Genomic DNA, 20,141 nt, shown 5'->3' on the forward strand with positions numbered 1-20,141 from the left:
CTACATGAGAAAATATGCATCAGAATGCATTTGCCATGAAAAGAGATTAGTTTCAGGAAGATTTTGAAATTCTTGAGGAGACAGAATGCCAAAGAGTTAGTAAGCAAATGGCTGCTAGTAAGTAGGCCTGCCTTGTGGCTAAACTGCATTGAGATGCAAATGCCCGAAAACTTCAATAGTTCATCTCCACGTGGATTCAATGAAATATTTTTCTTTATTACCCAGAAAATATTACATATTTTTTAAATGTTTTTTCTTGTAAGAAGAAATAAAAACCACTGGTATAGGATCAAAAACTAGACAGACACTTAGAAAACACCAAGACCATTTTGTAAGATATTCAATGCAGAGTGACTGTGTGCTCCACAGACCTTCTGTGATAGAAGAATGAAAACCAGTGTTTAAACAATAGCTTTCAAATGAATGTTCATTGCTGTATTTTTTAGAATAGCATAATGCAGGAAATCTGATTTATCTCCAGGGTTTGGCAAATAGATGAGTGTGGCATTTTTTTCCCACAAGGGAATACTACACGTCAAATAAAAGGAATGGAGCAGTATGCGACTGAACTTCAGAACATGCCAAGACAGAAGCCAGTTCCAACAGGACCATGAACTTCATGTCTCTACTTCCTTGGTATCTAAGCTAAGAAAATCTACAGAGACAAGAGGTGTAGCTGCCTGGGGCTAAAAGTGAAAAGTGGCTACTTGGAGGACTATTAAATAACATCAGGAAGATGGTGTAACAAGATCCGATAGAGATGGTCACAAAACTTTGTAAATGCACAGAAACCAATCACTTTACATTTGGCTGCTGACTTTCATGCAATGCAGATGTATTTTGATAAAAAAGCTGTTTTTAAGAGGGGAGAGAAAAGTGCAGTACGGTGGCGACCAAAGCCATGACACCTGGCAGGCAGAGGCAGGAAGATCTCTTGTGTGTTTGAGGCCAGCCTAGTCTACAGAGTGAGGCTCTGTTTCAGAAAGAAAAATAACGGGTGTGTGTGGGGAAACAATGACATTCCTGGTCCCTTTAAGGCTGAATGGTAAGACTACAGTTGATTCTTCTAATAGTATTTTTTAATTTTATTTTAATGGATCAAGGTGCTCATGCCTCTAACCCCAGAGCTCAGTCCAAGACAGAAGTTCTGCCTTGCACTCAAAACTTGTCTGGGCTACAAAGTGAAAGATCTTACCTTCCCCTTTCCCAATGTCAAAATACCTTTTATAGCTAAATAACAGGGGTAGGGGTAAGGCTAACAAATGCTATCTATTCCCAGAATCACTAGGAGAACTGAGGCTTGAATCACAACAGGAAGACTATGTTCAGGGAAAAAAAATGTAAACTTAACTAAACTATGTAAGTTAAGACAAAATATAGGTCAGTGCAAACCTCAGTAAAAACTGAATATAGTGTTCTTAACAAAAGGCATCAGTTAAAGCTGCATTTCCTCCCCCACCCCACCTCCCACACCATAAACAGTGTCCCCAAGAGCTGGTAGACCTTAGTGTCTGTCCTTCCTATAATCACCACATCAAAACATGTCTGAAGGTCTATAAAGAGTTGAGAGGAAGACCTCAGGGCCAGCTCCTAACTGGAGGGTCCCATCTATGCAGGTTATCCTTGGAAAAAAGTCACCTTTCAGGAGCAGAATTCTGGACCAGGGACTACCATTACTCAGAGTCAGTGGGGTGTGAGACAGATGCCTGGAGATCCTGGGGAGTCAGAGATTACAGTTCCCTGGAGCAGAGATGCATCAAGGGACATCGCGGGCACAGAATGTCACCCACCGCCTGCATGGCAGGCACGGCGCAGCGCGGGGCTCACTACACTAAGAACGTTCCCGGGACAGAAACCTACAGCTGCCAACGTCCCCCAGAAACCCCCGCGTGAAGAAGGTTCGCGCGCCAGCTCAGCGCCAGCCTGCTGTTTTACCTTCCTGCTCCACCATCTCCAGCAGGTCGGGGTCGCCCAGCTTTGCCAGCTCGTTGAAAGCACTGACGAGGGAGACACAGGGGCCAGCCGACCGCTGTGACAGGCGGCGCGATGACCTGGGGCGGAGGCTGAAGCGGATGGTCTGCCCTCTGTTTTTCAGCTCCGGCTCCAGTACCCAGCTGGAGCTCTCCTTCAAGGTGCCCGAATAGTGTGGCCCCAGAGACACCTTAGGCACTAAGGACACCCGGGGAGGCTGCGAAGAGCGAACAGCAAAGGACTCAGGATGAGCTAGGGATGAGCGAAGTGCCAGGGACTGGCAAGGCAGCATGGGCGGTTGAAGAGCCCCGGACGAGGTGTCCTGAGTCGAAGACTCAGTTTGCTTCCCCAGGCTGGGCTTCTTCTCCAGGCGGTACTTGCCCTGACTCTTGTTGCGGCTCACCAAACCGGTGGTTAAGCTCTTGAGCTTCTCTATCCTTGAGCGATTCTGTTGCTCTGTCCCCTCCACGTAGGGCTCTAAGTACTGCTCCTGGTCCTGAATAGGCTGGCTGGAATCACTTCTTTGATCTTGCTGCCAGTCCAGTTGCTCCTCCGGGTCGCGGTGATATTTCCACTTCTTCTTTGGCCTTTCTAGTGCGCTGCCCCCTTGGACTATTTTCTCAGTCATCTCTCCGGACAGCTCAGATTCCTCCCCTGTTTCAGACTCCTGGAATTGCAGTATCATCTCTACTGTTTCTCTTCTCTTGTCCTGGCTTTCCAGCTGGTACTCCTCAGAGATTGTCCCAGTGTCCACATACCCAAAGACTCTAGGCCTTATCACGCTTCTTGCCCTCTCTGGGACATGTAATACGTGCACATCCGGGGAGACTCTAAGCCCCTCCACTCTCCCTGGGGACTCCTCAGGAGCCCTCATCACAGCAACATCTTCTGGAACTCCTGGCTCTTCTACCCTATCAGCATTCCTAAGGACCCCATCCCTGGTGGGTTCATGGGAGTCCCCCAGCTCCTTTACCTCTTGGCCCCCCAGCTCCATACCTAACTGGCTTAGAGCTTCCCGTTTCAACCGGCCCACCCACTCAAGGCAGATAGCCACAGTTCACCATCTCCAACCCTTTTCTTCACATTCCCTCTAGTAGGCAGCCTCAGCCTACCAGTAAATCTGGTTCCCCTGGATCGTCTGGCCCTCCACTCAAAGTGAAGCCAGCTAGGACAAAACCTTCTTCCCAGTTAGGGGTTATTTTCTGTCCGGTGAGAAAAAAATCCACTTCCCTTAAAGCATCCCTCTCCCTTTAAGACCTGAGCGTGACGTGGGTCTTCTCCAGGGTTCCAGAAGACTTGGCTTGTCTTGAATATTGGTTCTTTAATGGACACTTCCTGGATGGTGAATTGGGGCATTTCTACAGTGGGGAGAGAAGGTCAGACATCATGGCCAAAATTAAGAGTCAGTCTCTGTTCCTTCAAAGTCGAATAGTTATGAGCTAGTGCCTCGTGATACATGCGATAGTGGAAACGGAAATATCCTATAATTGTGAATGAGTAAGAAAACATCTTTTACACTCGATGAGAATAGTACCTTTTAGTGTCTGTGGGAAGCACTCCATGAGGATTCTGGGAAAAATGCTAGAAATTAGGCCACATCACCTTGAACCTCACTCTACCTCTTAACCTGAAAACCAAGCAGAGGAATTCCTAGGAAACAGATTGCTCTGAATTAGGCCTGGCAACCCCACAGTAATTAGGAGATAGGAATTACTGAAGGTGTAATTGTTGAGTGATAGACTGAAGGTGAGATGGTTGGATACCTGAGCAGAGCACTTAAGGGAGTACAGGGCACTGTCTAGGGATAGATTGGGGTCATTTGAGAATTAAGGAACAGTTGACCAAAGAAAACGTGGCATGTCTTGGTGGTATGGATGCTGTATGTTTCTGTTTCTCAGGGACGTTCTGAAACCAAGAATCAAACTTTTGGAGATTCTAGGATAGCTATGGTTTTGCTACAGGCCTGCAGTCGCTGTTTCTCAGAACATTTTCCTGCACTGAATTTCTTCCAACTCCATGTGGCCAAGAGATTCAAGACTGAGGAACAATTCTCTCCTTGGTGTATTTTGGAATTGTATTTAATAAGTGGATGTGTATAAGGTGAGATATAGATGTGCTTGCTTGTAATCATAATTACTACAGAATAGTTTAGTTCTTCACTGACATCCTTTACAAGCTCCCATTAACTCTTTCAGGGAACATCCTTCCAGAAAACCCAGAGGTAATTCTAAATCTAGTCAAGTTGTCACCCAAGATTAACCTTTACACCATGTTGTTTTCATTTGTCCTAGTTAATTTATTTTCCTAAGATAAACTACCCTGAGAAAAAGCCACTGGGAGAAGACAGGCTTTCAATGAGTGGATAAGTTTAGTCCATCCTAGCAGAAAAGACAAAGCAGGAACTTGAAGCAATATGTCACATCATAACGGAAATAAAGTAAAGATAGTTTCTAAGAGAGCTCCACCTATTTCAGGAAAGAGATCCCAGACCATCTCATGGACAAGGAGCTGAATGTATAGTGGCAACCAAGAACAACTCCTTTGACCCCTTGGTAGTTGGAATAGGAGTTACAGGAGTATGGGATCAAAGGGATCATGGTACAGTCAGCACTACTTGAGATACTCGGAAGCCCAGAACAGACCAGTGATGATCCCTAGCTCATAGCGCGCTCTTCCATCAGCTTTCTCTATGATCCTGTCTGATCCTTCCTAGTTCTCATTTCCCTCAGTAGTCTTCTTTCAGTGTGTCTCAGGACAGGCTCTGTGACTGGAGAAGTCCAGGCTGATGTTACCAGTGCATTCTTGAAATACATTTTGGACTTGGAGCCCTGCAGAAAGGCTAAAGAACTCTGCAGATTTACAACACTGTGAAGGAAGGAGAGGGAAAAAAGCAACAAGGTCCAGGAGAGCCTATTGGGCATACGTCATCATCTTAGTATCACTCTTTAAAACTGAATGGAAAATAAAAGAAACCAAAGGAAAAGATAGGACATGAGTGCTCCTAGATATGGTGAAGGAGAATGTTCATTTAGCTAGAGGCAGAGATATCTGGAAGAGTCCAGAGTGGACATGACCAGAGAGATCTGGGTAGTGTGGGGAGAAGGAGAGGTGGAGGGTGAGGGGAGAAAAGGGAATGAGGTGCAGCAGCCAGGAGGCCAAAGGTACAAAAAGGTCTGGTAACCTAAATGTCTGGATTTTATAGGGAAGAACAGCCCAGCCTGTGGGCTGAAGAACTCAGTGTAGAGGGCCAGTTTACCAGCCATTCCCTGTAACAGATAGAGACAGAGGGATGCTGGGAGAACCTCAAGGCCAGGTTCACTTTGATATGTTAAGTAGTCACCACAGTTCTTTGTCCCAGGTTTGGGTTTGAAATTTAACAAAAACAAGCCATTTTGATTTTGTCAAAAACTTAAAAAGTATACATTTTTTAAAGTCATAAAAACAATTTATAAAAATTATATCTAGACTAGTCATTCTTCTTAAAATTTCTCACTCTTTGTTTATTGAAAATGATTTCATTTAGTTTGAAGCTACAGTGGGCAATTTGGAAAGCACCCCAGGGTCAACCTTGCTCCCATATTCCTTCGGCTGTTCCATCTCTTCTTATAAAAACGATCACAAAGGTTTCATCAATTAATGCTTCAGTGGAGCCAATTACAAACACTGGCTGTAAGTCTTTGTATCACTTAACCTTTCTGGGTGGCAGCTCCATTATCCGTAAAATGAAGAAAACAATTTACCCGTCATGAGGTTGTTTTGTGGATTAAAACCATAATTTATGTCATTACTTATCGGAGCTGGCTGGGCAGTCTGGTGGTTAAGCGTTCTTACTGCTCATGAAGGGGACCTAAGTTCAATTTCTAGTATTCATGTCAGGTGACTCATAACCATCTGTAATGTTGAGTCCTGATCCTTTTGAAATAACTGGAGCCATTTTGTATTCAGACTCCATTTTGCTCAGAAGGTGAAATTAAGTTCAGGTCTCAGACTCTACTTCCAAGAAGTAATTATCCATAGCTGACACTACAGAATGTTACTAATAAGCCAAAAAGTTATGGCTAAATTACTTGTACTGTGTTGTCTCAATGTTCTGAAATTCCCCTGTTCACCACGTGTCCACTATCCCTTACCTCACTCCAGACTAATCAGCTTAAAGGTTAGGCTATAATACTTGGTCTAGTTAGCCAAAAATGTTCTACCGCTTCACTGATTGCCTTCAAACTTTTGAACCTGTTTTTTTTATAAAAAGTCTGTCCTGAGGACAGACTGGTGCCACAATTAGGTTTTTCCTTCTTGTAAATTTGGATATTCAGTATTTAGCTGTACATTCAATAAACTATTCTTTAATTGAATATCGTTTTTATGGTTTGAGTGGTGATTCCAGACCCCAACATGTCACTCTAGTTCCAAGAGCTCTAAAGCTCTATTCTGTTTTCTTTTCTTTCTTTATTTTTTTTTCTTTCTTTTTTTTTTTTTTTTTTTTTTGGTGTGTGTGTGGGGGGGGAGGTACCTATACACATGTGTGTATACATTTTAAAATTAACAAAACATAGGATGTTTTCATTCCATTGCATTTGTTATTATTGAAGGATGCTGTAAATTTTTGCTATTAATATCTTTTTTGGAAGACTTTCAGTATGTCATACTTCCATTATCCATGGTACAAATCCAAAAGTCTTTAAACTTAAAAAGCTAAGTACATGACACATAAAATATCAAGACAAACACTGCTTAGAAGATTAGAACCAACTCTTACTATACACTGGGCTGTCGTATTGACTGGTGTCTCATTAGCTCAGCCTTCAAGTGGGTATTAGTGCTGTGGCAATGCAGCTAAAGCCTCAGAGAAACAGTAAATGCCCATCAAAAGATGACCTCATGCTGGCATTCAAATAAACTGTCAGCCAATTCACTCTCCCCAAGTGTACTTACTATTAGAATCCTAAACAAGTGCTTGAAACTTGAATTTCAAAATCATCAAATTTGAAGAAAATGTAGCATCTTTAAGTTAGTGAAAACTTATATTTTATGTATAATAAAATCAATCAGGATACTTGCAATATATTTTAATGTTTACATAAAGACATTCCATTTTTAAGATTTATAACTTAAATGCATTTTCAGTAAATGACAGCAAGTGAGTGAAATTAAAGAGCTTTAGTTATTCAGTGGCTTAGTCTGGGGTTTACTTATCTTAAATAAATCTTCATGTGTGTGCTCTACCCAGTGGTATTTTGCAGGGGCATCTAATGTAGTGGGAATATATTAATTTCTCAAATGTTGGGCACACTTGTAATTGAGCCTGCTGTGGTTTGAGATTCCATGCTTTAAGGAGACAGTCATTGCTAATCAAATTCTTTTATCTAGTTCTTTTAACCAGATTCTACTTTGTAAAAATGGTCTCTCACAGAGAACAGGAGCCCACCCAACTTAATTATATATTCACTTGACATGGAGGGCAGAGCTCTAATCCTGTTGTCTTCAAAAACAGAGAGAGGCTTTAACATCAATGCAATTTGCTTCTACTATGAACTCATCTGTAACTACTTTACTAACGCCAAACACTTCTACCAGCTTGAACTCAGAACTGGGGTGGCATACTCTGACTTGCATGGGTAGGGAGGGCATTTAGCCAATAAGACTACAGATAATGATTCCTGCCAGAGTATGCTCCCTATGCAATAATTTCAGCCAGCCATTTGCTTTTTCTCAGCACAGCAAGCATAGGGCACCATGTGGAAAAGTCAGTCACCTGTCAGTGGACTCCCCCCAGTGCTCTGCTGCCTCCTCCTTTCTCAAAGGGTCTGCTTACTACCCTAACAAGATAATTACCACAGGAGAGCACAGACCACATCGCAAAATTCTGAAAAATTCTGACTGTTGGTATTTTATACAAACTAGTGGTAGCACCAGCAAAATGTTGTGAAATTGGGAACATAAATAATGGATAAAAAACAAAGAATAGGGACAAACATTTCTGGGAAGCTCTGGTTTCTTATGTCCTCGTAAATGAGCAACCTACCTGGAGGTTAGAGGGGAGGGTGAGACTGCAACTCCAGTCCAGACCTGAGTCCTTAGGGGCAACAGCATTAGAACTGAATAGACCTCTGGATTTTTCAAACTGAAAATGGGTAATGTCTATTCCATAGATTCAGCCTGCCTCCTAAACAATTGTAATATTACCTCTCAGAGGAAAAAGTATTACAGAGCTTGAAGACCACTATAGAGAAGCTACTTCCCTAGTCTGAGTGGAGACCTGACATTCCACACTACAGAAAGATATGAGTTGATCCTGTTGGCTTGCTAATCACTTGCCTAAGGAACCACTTCACAGGGAGGCTGGTTCACTGTATGCCAAGCTTAAGAGATTGGAGGAATAATTATCCCTGTGGTAAAACAATGCATCCATGTTTTCCAGGAAACCTTTAAGTGCCTTCCATGTTTGGAGCTGCAGTCATGCTAATGGTTAAACCTGTCTGCTTTTCTAAATTACCAAGAAACGCTTAATTTTTCCTTTTAACTATTTTTCCTTTTTCCCCTCTTTTGAAAACTTGTCAAAGCCTCAGCATGCATTCTCAGACACTATGGGCTTTCTCAGTCTTTGCATATAAAGTTATCTCTTCAATCCCCCTTTCACCACAGTTATGTTTATAAATGTCATAGATTTCTCTCTTCCTTTTCTTCATCTTCCTCTGTTAGGTGTGAGAAAAACCACTCCCTTTATTGTCTGAGTACAGCAAGCTGTATTTAGAAGTATACTAGGGCTTGGTCAGATGACTGTCCCCACTTAAGTTGGAGATTCAGAGAACAGTCCCTTACTGACTTTTGAGGTCCCTTCTATAGGGAAGGATTAGGGTTGATAGAAAACAGCTGTTGAGATACTTGGCCATTAGCACCTGGACAGAGGAGTGGGGGCTTTGGGGCTTCCTGTAGGGTGGATGAGTATACCAGTATGTGAAAGGGGAGTCATCACAGGTGTTCAGAATATACATCACAGGGTTACAAGTTCAGTATAGGTTAAAAAACAAGGTTGGCAGGATATATTAGTTTAAGGAGACAGAAACTTATTTGGTTTCACACCTCCTCCCAGAAGCTGCCAGGATCCCACAAGGTTTTCTTTTTAAACTCTAATAAAATTGTCCTCCTTCCCCCAAAATACCCCAAAAACAAAACAAAACAAAACAAAAAAAAAATACAAGAGTTTTGAGGACCTCTGCAAATATAATTCTAAAGACACATTAAACTTTACAGATAATTACCAAATTTAACAAATTTTTCTTTTTTCCTATAAGATTTATATTAATTATTTTTTAAATAGATGCTTTACTCCCACATAAACAGATCTTTCTTACAAAGAACTGTGGGGTTTTTGTTTGTTTGTTTTGTTTTTTGTTCTCTCTCTCTCTCTCTCTCTCTCTCTCTCTCTCTCTCTCTCTCTCTCTCTCTCTCTCTGTGTGTGTGTGTGTGTGTGTGTGTGTGTGTGTGTGTGGAGTCTGCAGATGGAATGAATCCCTTTATGTGGCAGTTTCTGGGAGGCCTTTCCTTCAGTCTCTGCTCTAACAGGTTTGACTGATTTCGACCCATTTAATCCCAATTTCATATGATTACACTTAACTACTGGATAGTGTAAGGTCTGCGGAACCAAGGGAAAAGAAGGCTTTCTTTTTCCTTTTCTTTTTGTGGGTAGAGTTTAACTCAAGATTCTGCCATTGAATAGCTTTAAAATCCTCATTGAGATGTAAATCTCACCATGCCTTTGTTTCCTCAGCTCCTCCTTGGTGAGCATGATGCTCTATCTAAGGATGGGGTAAAGAGCTTTAGGGAAAGTTAAAACTCTAAAGTCAGCACATCCCAAACATAGTAATTGTAATTCTACTCCAGTGGAGGGTGAGGTGTTAAAAGTCCCCAGTAGACACATGGACAGGGAGGAGGACCATGACTAGATAATAAAGATGGCAAACACCCAAAATCGATGGCTTCTACCTAGCCCTCTGACCTGAGACAAAACTTTAGCAGCTCAAAACACAGGCCTTCTGGACTTTTTCTCTGCTCATTAGCACCCCCATGCTTATGCACTTTCTTAGCAAGTTCAAAGCCTGATCAAGAGATATGTGTGAAATAATTGTGGGTTAATCAACCATGTGTGAAATAATTGTAGGTTAATCAGGCATTCTGTCTTTTTTTCAAGCTGACCAACCCTAAATTAGGGGAGGAAAACCCTTCAAAGACTTAAAAACAAACAAGCAAACAAACAACAACAAAACCAAACCCTAGACCTCAGGAAGAAGCTGGGCTTCTTCTTGCATCATTTATTTGATCTCTGTGTGGGACCATTTTCTCTGTGAGCCTGTTGCATCCTCATCCCTAATAAAACCTTTTCTTTCAAATGCTGACTCTTTCTGCTCCTGTTTGCTGTGTTCACAACTTCTCCAGCACAATTTGTTGGGCTCAAACTCCCCTTTAGATTCTTTAGCTGAAGGAGAAAGAACAAAACTGATCAACACCCCTAGACAGTAACCCATTTATCCCATCAAGGACCTCCATACTTCCTTGGCAACGTCTGCACATTAGGCAGAGCAGTTGTCACGAGTATCTCTAGGAAGCACAGTTTAAAGCTTTTTGCTATATCTTTTAACTTTTCCATAACGGTATGAAATGTGAGAAAGGCATCATTTTTAGTGTTGTTCCAGTTTTATAGACAAGATGCTTAAGAGTGGCTCAGAGATATGCTTATAAAAACCATAGTCTACTATAGTGGGGGGTAAATTTGACTTATATAAAGATGCTCAGACTATCAGATCATAGGAGAAAAAAAAGAAAGGATAATGGTAGGAAGGTGGTGGGAGCAAGGAAAGGCAGAGAGAGAAAGGGAGGGAGAACTTGCTACAGGTGCTTGAACTTGTCACCTTATTACATTTTTCTTAGTGCATGAGTGACCTCCAGGTGCCAAGACAAGTTCAGTCACCTTTGTGTGCCAAGCCTTTATTTGGTATTATTGTGGGGATGTTTATCTCTGAAGCTTTGAAAATATGAAAATATTTTTTGCTTAGTTGTATAGAATAAAAGAAGGGCAATAGTCTACACATCATAAACAATCTTGAGAAACCAGGTGTTCCCCTTGCAATTCTTCACTGGTAATTTTGGTATTCTCCAATGACATACTCCCCCCCCCCAGGTTATTTTTTTTTCTTAAAAACCCCTTCTCCCAGCCATTTGGGGTAGAACTCCTCTATCCCTGCATGGGATACAAGTTTTGACCCCAGCGCTGGATTTCAATAAACCTCGTGTGATTGCAGCAAGGACGGTCTCTCGTGAGTTCTTGGGAGGGTCTCCCCTCTGTGGGGGTCTTTCAAAAGGATAAAAAATATAGCATAACCCCTCCAAGGACCCCAAGCTACCTCACTTTAAAGGAGCCTTAATCCCCGTGCCTAAGGAGCCCTTAATACCTCAAATTCCAAACCCTGCTCTCTGACAGTAAGTAGATATAAGGCCATACTCCTTGCTGTTCTGGAGACTGTTTTCTGTAGGAAACTGGGTGAAAGGGCATAGGACAGGCCCTTGGATTTGCAAGCTGGGCCTAGTAAGTTAACAGGAGATAAGCTGACTTAACCTCTTATCTGGCTTCTGCAAACTGCTTGCACCATAGAAACCCCCACCCTAGTGACTTATCCTGACTGCAATTGTCACCCCTACCCAGGAGACCACACAAATACAGACCTCTGAGACTATAGGGAACTGATTGGTCTCTCAAGTGTGGGCTTAGATGGTTTGCAATAATTGGCTAGAAAGTGCGGGCTTAATTTAAAATGATTGATTTATGATTTGTGGGCTTTGTCATGATTGGTTTGTGATTCACAGGCTTTGTTGTGAACCTTATAAAAGCTGTCCCAATCCTACACTTGGGGTCTGTAGTCCTCTACCAGTGTATGGTGTACTTCTGTGGGCCACAGTGCGCTTGGAATAAAAATCCTCTTGCAGTTTGTATCTAGATTACTTCTTGTGAGTGATTTGGGGTGTCACCTCTCCCGGGACGGAGCATGGGGGTCCTCACTTTGAGGGTCTTTAAGTCTATAAATATATGCCCTGTTCCTCTCCCTCCTTTCTTTGCTGAAGTAACTGTGGGGAAGGTTAAGGGCTTCTCCTATCACCTACTAATTTCTTCTCCACCTTTACAGGAGAATGCTAATAGCCTAATCCTCTGAGGGTCACAGCTGCTTTAATTCCATATTTTGCATACAGTTTAGAAGAAAGTTAAAATACACAGCTTAACCTTGGGCTCAGAAGTCATGTTCTACCTCCTCAAGACTAGTTAACTACATAAGTTATTGAGAATTCTTCTGCATAGGAAAATTGTCTCTTGCTTCTGAATCATTCCTTCCACAATTTATTTGTATCAGTGATTCATAGATGTTTATTTTTTACATTAGATTATAGACCTTTTTATTAAAAAAATCAAGGTTAATGAGATGGCTCATCTATTAAAGATGCTTGCTGCTTAGCTCAGTGGCCTGAGTTCAAGCCCTCAGAACCACATGGGAAAAGGAAAGAATGCACACACTGTGTTATATACACCTCTACCACACAAACACAGACTTATACACAAAATAAATAAATAAATGCTATTACAAAAGCTCTTAAAAACTTTTAAGCATTGTAAAAATCTAAAGGCAGGGAATGAATATATTTCTATTTGGAGTCATATTTTAATATACTAATAAGCAAAGAAGGATATTTAATTTAGCTTTTCCATTAAGGTACTTTTATAACCAAACATAACTATCTCATACAAAAAAAAAGTCCTTTTCAATATTATAACTACTAAAAGTAATTAAAAAGTAGAAGGGCATGTTAGGAGCAAAATGGGGATGTCTGAAAGTGACTCTTGGGGTCCAAAGTAGAGGACAGAGGCTCAAAGTAAGAAAGTAAGCATTGGTGGACTTCAGTTCACCCATCCATTGCTTCTCTTATGATCCAGTGCAACAAGAATAAAAACTAAACACTGTTACCAAGTAGGTGCTAAATAAAAAGGCATAATAAAAAGTTCAGAGAACTGAACATGTGGCTTTCTTTTGTTTATAAGATCAGATTAACTTTATTGTTACTTTATATAATCAAGCTGTAAGTAGATACAATAAAATTATAAAATAGCCTTTTGTTCTTTCAGTATTATGAGGTTTTAAGAAAATCTTTATGTGTACATTTTATACAGATATAACTATAAAGGGTCATATTTCTACTTTAATATAATGTTTTATTTTCTGAGACATTCATATAATATGCTTTCTTTATATTCAAATCCCAAATTTTTTCCCTAAGCCCTCCCAGTTCCACCCTAACTTCACCTTTTCCTTCATAAAAAAATCCAAAACCAAAACAAAACCAAACAAACCTGAGAACCAATTTGCTTTCTAAAGAAAATCAAGTATTTCCACACCAACACTCTCATTATGTTTTTTTTTTTATTTCCATTTTATTATAAACCTGATCCAATGCTACAGTCAATGCTATAAGTGTATATTTGTCTCATATTGTACTTCACAGCTTCTAGTAATAACAATAATTTTCAATATATAGTCTGGGTATTAGTGGCTTAGGAGCATCTATCATTTGCTATTGAAATGTTTCTCATTTCTCTATTGAGATGGTCGGGGCATGACTACAGCCAGAGATGAAAATAAAGACTTAGTGGCAGGAAGACAATGAAAAGGGTGAAGGAATGGGACAATAATTTGTAATCCAGATATAGATTTCTCTATTCCTTTAAAAGAAGATCATATTTATCAGTTTCATTTGCATCCTATTCAGGTAGGTGTGTTTCTCTAGATTGCAATCCAAATGCACCCTCTACTATTGAGGTAAAATAGATATCTTAAGTAGATGGCTTCTTCCTATGCTGACTTTCCCTTAAATCCTTCTAGTGAGATCTGCTTGTGAACATACACTCTGCCAAAACTGTGCATTTCTCTTCAGTATTTAGTGCCCTCTGGTGTTTACAAAGAGGCAGTGTACTGGCTGGTTTTGTGTGCCAATTTGCCACAAGCTGGAGTTATCAGAAAGGAGCCAAGGTTGAGGAAATGCGTCCATAAGATCCAGCTGTAAGGCATTTTCTCAACTAATGATCAAGTGGGGAGGGCCCCTGGTGGGTGGTGCCATCCCTGGGCTGGTGGTCCCAGGTTCTATAAGACGGCAAGCTGAGTAAGTCGGGGAAGCAATCTAGTAAGCAGCACCTCTCCATAGCCTCTGTTTCAGCTCCTGCTTTCTGCTCTGTGTGAGTTCCAGTCCTGACTTCTGTTGGTGACAAACAGCAATGTGGAAGTGTAAGCTGAAAAAACCTGTTCTTCTCCAATTTGCTTTTGGTCATGATGTTTTGTGCAGGAAGAGAATGGGAGAGGGAACACCTTCATGGAGGCAATGGGAAGGGAAGGGGGCGGAGGATGGGATTGGGGGGAAGGGGATAACATCTGAAATGTAAATGTAGAGAATATTCAATTTAAAAAAAAAATGAAAGAAAGAAACCCTGACTAAGACAGGCAGTAACAATAAATTTTGTTCTGGATTGTTTCCAGTTTAAGATTCCCACATGTAGGTGAACACTCTGCAAGTTTGTTATTACAAAAATCGGAGAACTGGCAGAAGGTTGAATTAGGGGGAGGAATTTAACTACCTGCAATCCCTATTTTCAAATAAAAAAAAATTCTGGGACACACTTATAGAGAGGGACTTTTACTTAGAGTTAGAAAACAAACTCCTCCTTGTCTCACCTGTAAATCTCATCTCTTGACGGTGTAGCAGACATTTATGGGAATCTCTTGATGGTGTAGCAGACATTTATGGGAATACAAGGGATGGTAACTAATGGAGAGCAGATAAAGCATGGGCTCAGCTTTTGTGGTTATAGGACTACTGTACTGTGGGCCTTCCCTACTCCATTGGTTCTTCATTCTCCATCTAATTTCTAAGCTCTGCTTTTGCCATCACAGAATCTCTTCATTACTTGCTTGTTCCAATACAAGTTTCAGTTTTCTCATCTATACACTGAACTCAGCTACTCAAGAACTCTAGTTGAGGTAGCAGAGATACAGATGCATGTCAAACAACAGTCCCTGGGATTCTAACCTATAGGCTAATGTGGTTAAGGAAGAGTAGGGAGCTTGTGGTGGTTTGGGTCCCTGACATTTGTTACTTCCTGTCAGACCCCAGGTTATCTCTGGAGCCCCTGAGATTTCCTAACTCCCTAAGATACACTATTTTGTCAAGAGCAATAGTAAAATTAAAATCCATGAAATACTCCTTTCTGTAAGTTGTTCATTAGACATTGCCTTCAGATATAGTATAAGTAAATTTTGTATCCCATCCTGTCTAAGGGCACCCCATATCTACTTTCCTCCAGTTGTAAACTTAGCATCTGAGACCCAGGGTGGAAGTTTCTGTATTGCAGCAACCCACCTACCTGTGGTTCCCGCTAATGTATTTGGTAAATGCCTTGATTTGGACTCTTTTGTTCTTTAGTAAAATCTTCATGGTAAAACATGTTATTCTGGTCAACCTGAATCCATGTCATAGGCCATGGCCATTCAGAATTGGCTCAGGAAGAGGATCTTGTCATTTTTTGAGCTGAAAACTGTGTGTTAGTGGTCAACTAAGTTTTGCATGAGATGTAAGGAATCATGTGGTAACCATATAGATATGTTTTAAGGGGTTGAGATTTTATGCTTAAATGGAAATTAATTTAATTATGTTTAAACACCAATGGAATGATCCAAGGACATGTACTAACATGTATGAATGGAAAGGGAAAAAAAGGTTAATCATTTACACATTTTTTTTAGAAGAGTAATGATAGAACTGAATTCAGGTAGGTATGGGACAACTTTAGATGAAATAGGAGCAGTATGCTCAAACAAGCTGTGAAGATGTGGATAATGGCTATTTTCTCTGCAATTTCAGTGTTATCTGCCTTACTTTAAGTGGGAAAGGGAGGATATAGTTTTAAGTTTGGAACAGAAGACCAAAACAATAGAAATATCAACTAACTAGACAGATATCAAAGGGCAGGCAAGCAGTACCAAGAGAGTACTGGGGTAGATTACCTAATAGATCAGGTGTCCAGTCTGTTTTCTTTCACTTACTTACCCTAATTCTATTTTGCTTCTTTAGCATGCATAATGAAGCTGAACCAAATCCAAAAAGAAGGCAACCATGAAGGTAATATTTTACATTTATTCAAAATAGTCATCACACTCATCTCCTGCCTAGTTACCATAATTACATTTTAAAATTTCTTGTATATGTTCCTAACATAATTGAACAGAGCAATACAAATGTAGTCAGTGATCTAATCAGTGAATATTTGAAAGTATTTAGAACAAGAAAGGGTACTTAAGAGACCCCAAACCCACAAAATCTAGTGAGGTAGTGACATCTTTATCTACCGACTCTTCCTAGAGTGGAGAAGAGCTGAAAGAGGCTGAAAGTTTCACAGTGCTTCTGAAGGTTAATCTCTAAGACTTGAACTCATACAAATGAAAATGCCCCTGTCCAACAGGAAGAGAGGACACCCCAGAGGACAGACCCAGTTTGAAATCCATTTTTACATTACTCTGTGAGACCTTGGGTCCCAAAGCTAGAAAGAAAAATGTCTAAAGTGATAATGCTCTCTATTTCTTGCTGTCTCTGGTTTAGATATGCAATCTATAAATGATATTATTCTATTAATGACCCTGGCCTTATATAATAAACAGTTTAGCATAACATTGCTAGAATTTCTTCTGTTTTAGCTCCTCAATACATTTGCTGCATTAGTATTAAGAAATGTGGGCCAAGTGTAGTAGTGGCTTATTCCTACATTCCCAGCATCTGAGAGCACACACAGGAGGACCAATTTGGACTACACAGTGAGTTCATGGCCAGCCTGGGCTACAAAGTCATACCCTGGCTCAACAAACAAACATATATACATGTACATATATGTACATAATTACATACAAATGTACATTCATGCATACATACAAGCCTACATACAGATGTATACACATAGAAATATATACGTACATATGCACATACATACATATGTGCATACATTCATAAATGTACATGCATGTGCTCATGCTCATGCTCATATATACACACACACAGTATTAGGGTCCTATATAGGAGTAGAACTGATAGAATGAATCTATGTACAGATATATATGTACCCAGCTGGTTGAGGAAGCCACATCTCTAAGTATGGTCTAACTAATCCAACAATAGCTATCTCTGAACAAAAAGTCCAAGAATCCAGTCATTGTTCAGTCCATGAAGTTATATATCCCAGCTGGTCATAAGTGTAGGATAGAATCCCAAAGGTGGATCTTCCTATCTTAAAAAATCTGGACTGAAGGAAGATCTTCCCATTTCAAATGATTAAATTAAGAAAAATCCTTCAAAGGTTTATACATCCACTTGGGTTTTAGTTAATTATAGATATAGTCAAATCGACAACCAAGAATAGTTATTAAATACACAAACATACACTATATATATGTATATATACACACATGTGCACATACATGGATGCACAATAGGGCCTGTCAATAGCAAGGTCTGGCTTTTTCATAGGTACCTAAGCATTTGCAGAAATTGTTATTCATGCTGACTGTCTAGACAGTTGATGCTACCAAGGGGGAGTTCATGATAGTCTTTTCTGTCCCTGTAATATGTCCTCCCCATTCAGGCAGGTCAGGTTCTTGGAGATCCAGTACAGTATGAGTGCAGCTCAGTTGATCTTGTCCAGGTAGTAAACATTAATAATAATTCTAGACATCAGCTCTCATTTGAGCTGTCCTCACTGACTCTATTTATGTAGGCATATATTTATACATGAATACACTGTGGTCCAAAAACTGATGCTGCCTCTGAGTTTACAGGACAGAATAGCAAGAAGAAAAAGCTGTGTTATGGATCTTATCAGATGAGATCTGATGTGTCTATCTTTGTTTATCTCCCTTCAACTAACCCAGTAATATTCAATAACTATTCAATGGTAAATTATTGGATCCAGTAGTATTATTGGGGTAAGAGCATCCTGAGACCAGCCAGCATACCATTTTTGTTGTCAGTCATAGAGGACAGGGGAACAAGCAAGCAGTTCACCAAGAGCCAAGAACTTGAAGATAGATGGGGAATTTTGACCCTGAGTTTCTTTCTTTCTTTCTTTCTTTCTTTCTTTCTTTCTTTCTTTCTTTCTTTCTTTCTTTCTTTCTCTCTCTCTCTCTCTCTCTCTCTCTCTCTCTCTCTCTCTCTCTCTCTCTCTTTCTTTCTTTCTTTCGTAGATTTATTTATTTTATATATGTGAGTACACAGTCACTATCTTCAGACACACCAGAAGAGGGCATCAGAACACATTGCAGATGGTTGTGAGCCACCATGTGGTTGCTGGGAATTAAACTCAGGACCTCTGGAAAAGCAGTTGGTGTTCTAACCACTGGGCTATGTATCTCTCTAGCCCCCTGACCCTGAGTTTCTAGAACAGGCTTGGTTTCTTTCCCAAGGAATTTGTTAGGACAGAGGTTAAAAACTCAGTTAAAGATGACTTCAACTGAGACGAGATATAGAAACTTTTATCTGTTACCTTGTTACAGTAGTTATCCTTGGGGACTCCCCAAAGTAGGATTACTATAAAAAACTTGAATAGATGTGACAAAGAACCATTATCAAAAAATCTCATAGTACAAATCTTAAGAATAAAGTTGAAACTCTTTATTATGGTTTCTACTGGACACACAGGGAAAGCTTTTCTGTCCTTGGAATATAGTCTTCCACACCCAAAAGCCTGGCAAACATCTCATTTTGTGCTCTGGACTACTCAGTAGAAGAGTGATGGCCCTCAGGGTGGCTTAACAAATGAGATTGGAAGGACACTTTTCTAATAGCAACACCTTTAGCACATAATTATAACTCTCAAAAATTTTGAAGCTATGCATCAGTTAAGGTCCAACCAGAAGGCACAAGCACTTATATATATGTAAAGGAAGATCTATTAGAATTACACCCTACTTGTCAATAGACACTTTAAAAAACCAGATATTTCATAACAAAGTCAAGTTTAAATGACATATATCCCACAAATCCAGCCTTGCAGAAAGTACTAGGAAAAAAACCTCTTCCTTTACATATATATAAGTTACTTGGCTTAATTCTCCTTGTTCTTTTCACATTCTTCCCTTGTTCCATATGTTTAGTGTTTTGATTATTATGTCACACAAGGACATTTTTTTCTGGCCCCATCTATTTTATGTAATTTATTTCTGTAAACTTCTCTTAGGAGAATTTTTTTTCTATGATTTTGTGTAATATATTTTTTGGCTTTTTGAGATGGGAATCTTCTTTTCCTATTATTTTTATATTTGTTCTTTTCATAGTGTCTCAGATTGTGGATGTTTTGTGTTAGGAGTTTTTTATATTTAAAGTTTTCTTTGACCCATGAGATTATTTTTTCTATCATCTCTTCAACCCCCGAGAGATTCTTTCTTCCATCTCTTGTATTCTGTTGGTGATGCTTTCATCTGCAGTTCATGTTTGCTTAACTAGATTTTTCATTTCCAGGATTCCTTCAATTTGTGTTTTCTTTAATGCTTGTATTTCCATGTTCAGTTCTTGAACAGATTCCTTCACCTGTCTGTTTGTTTTCTTGGCTTTCTTGGCATTCTTTGCAAGAGTTACTGATTTTTCCCATTGTTTGCTTACCTTTCTTTCAATTTCCTTAAGGAATTTTTTTTTCTTTTCTTTCTAAAACACCTCTATCATTTTCATATAGTTAGTTTAAGGTTATTTTCTTGTACTCCAAATGCATTGGAATATTCAAGTCTTACTGCCATAGGACAGCTGGGGTCTTGTGGTTCTATATTCTTCTGGCTATTGTTATTATGTTCATATACTGGCCCTTAGGTATCTAGACTTTCAATGATTTTAGGTCTATGCCCTGAATTTTCAGTTTCTTTTTGTTGGATGGGTGTTTTGTTTCTTGGTTTTTGTTTCCTCTTTGGTCTTCTGGTCCATGTGGCATGGATTATGGGTTCAAGCATGCCCTCTCATCTAATAGGGAGTTTCTCACACATTGGAGACTGGATTTCTGGTTACTAGGTTGGTCTTTAGTGTATTAGGGTACAGCACAGATTCTTCTAAATGGT

The 20,141-nt window shown here is 40.0% G+C and overlaps 1 protein-coding gene across 2 annotated transcripts in view; it reads right to left on the minus strand.

Annotated features, from left to right (window-relative positions):
- Positions 1–2,537, minus strand: part of ANO5 (anoctamin 5) — a 66,486-nt gene extending 63,949 nt beyond the window's left edge. For both annotated transcript variants that reach the window (XM_080908970.1, XM_080908969.1), the window contains exon 1: positions 1,936–2,537. In XM_080908970.1, the coding sequence (XP_080765096.1) occupies positions 1,936–2,263 (328 nt within the window). In that variant the 5' untranslated portion in view covers positions 2,264–2,537. The remainder of the gene's footprint in view (positions 1–1,935) is intronic.
- Positions 2,538–20,141: the final 17,604 nt, after the last annotated feature.

The sequence above is a fragment of the Micromys minutus genome (assembly GCF_963924665.1).
Source record: "Micromys minutus genome assembly, chromosome: 32".
NCBI lineage: Eukaryota > Metazoa > Chordata > Mammalia > Rodentia > Muridae > Micromys > Micromys minutus.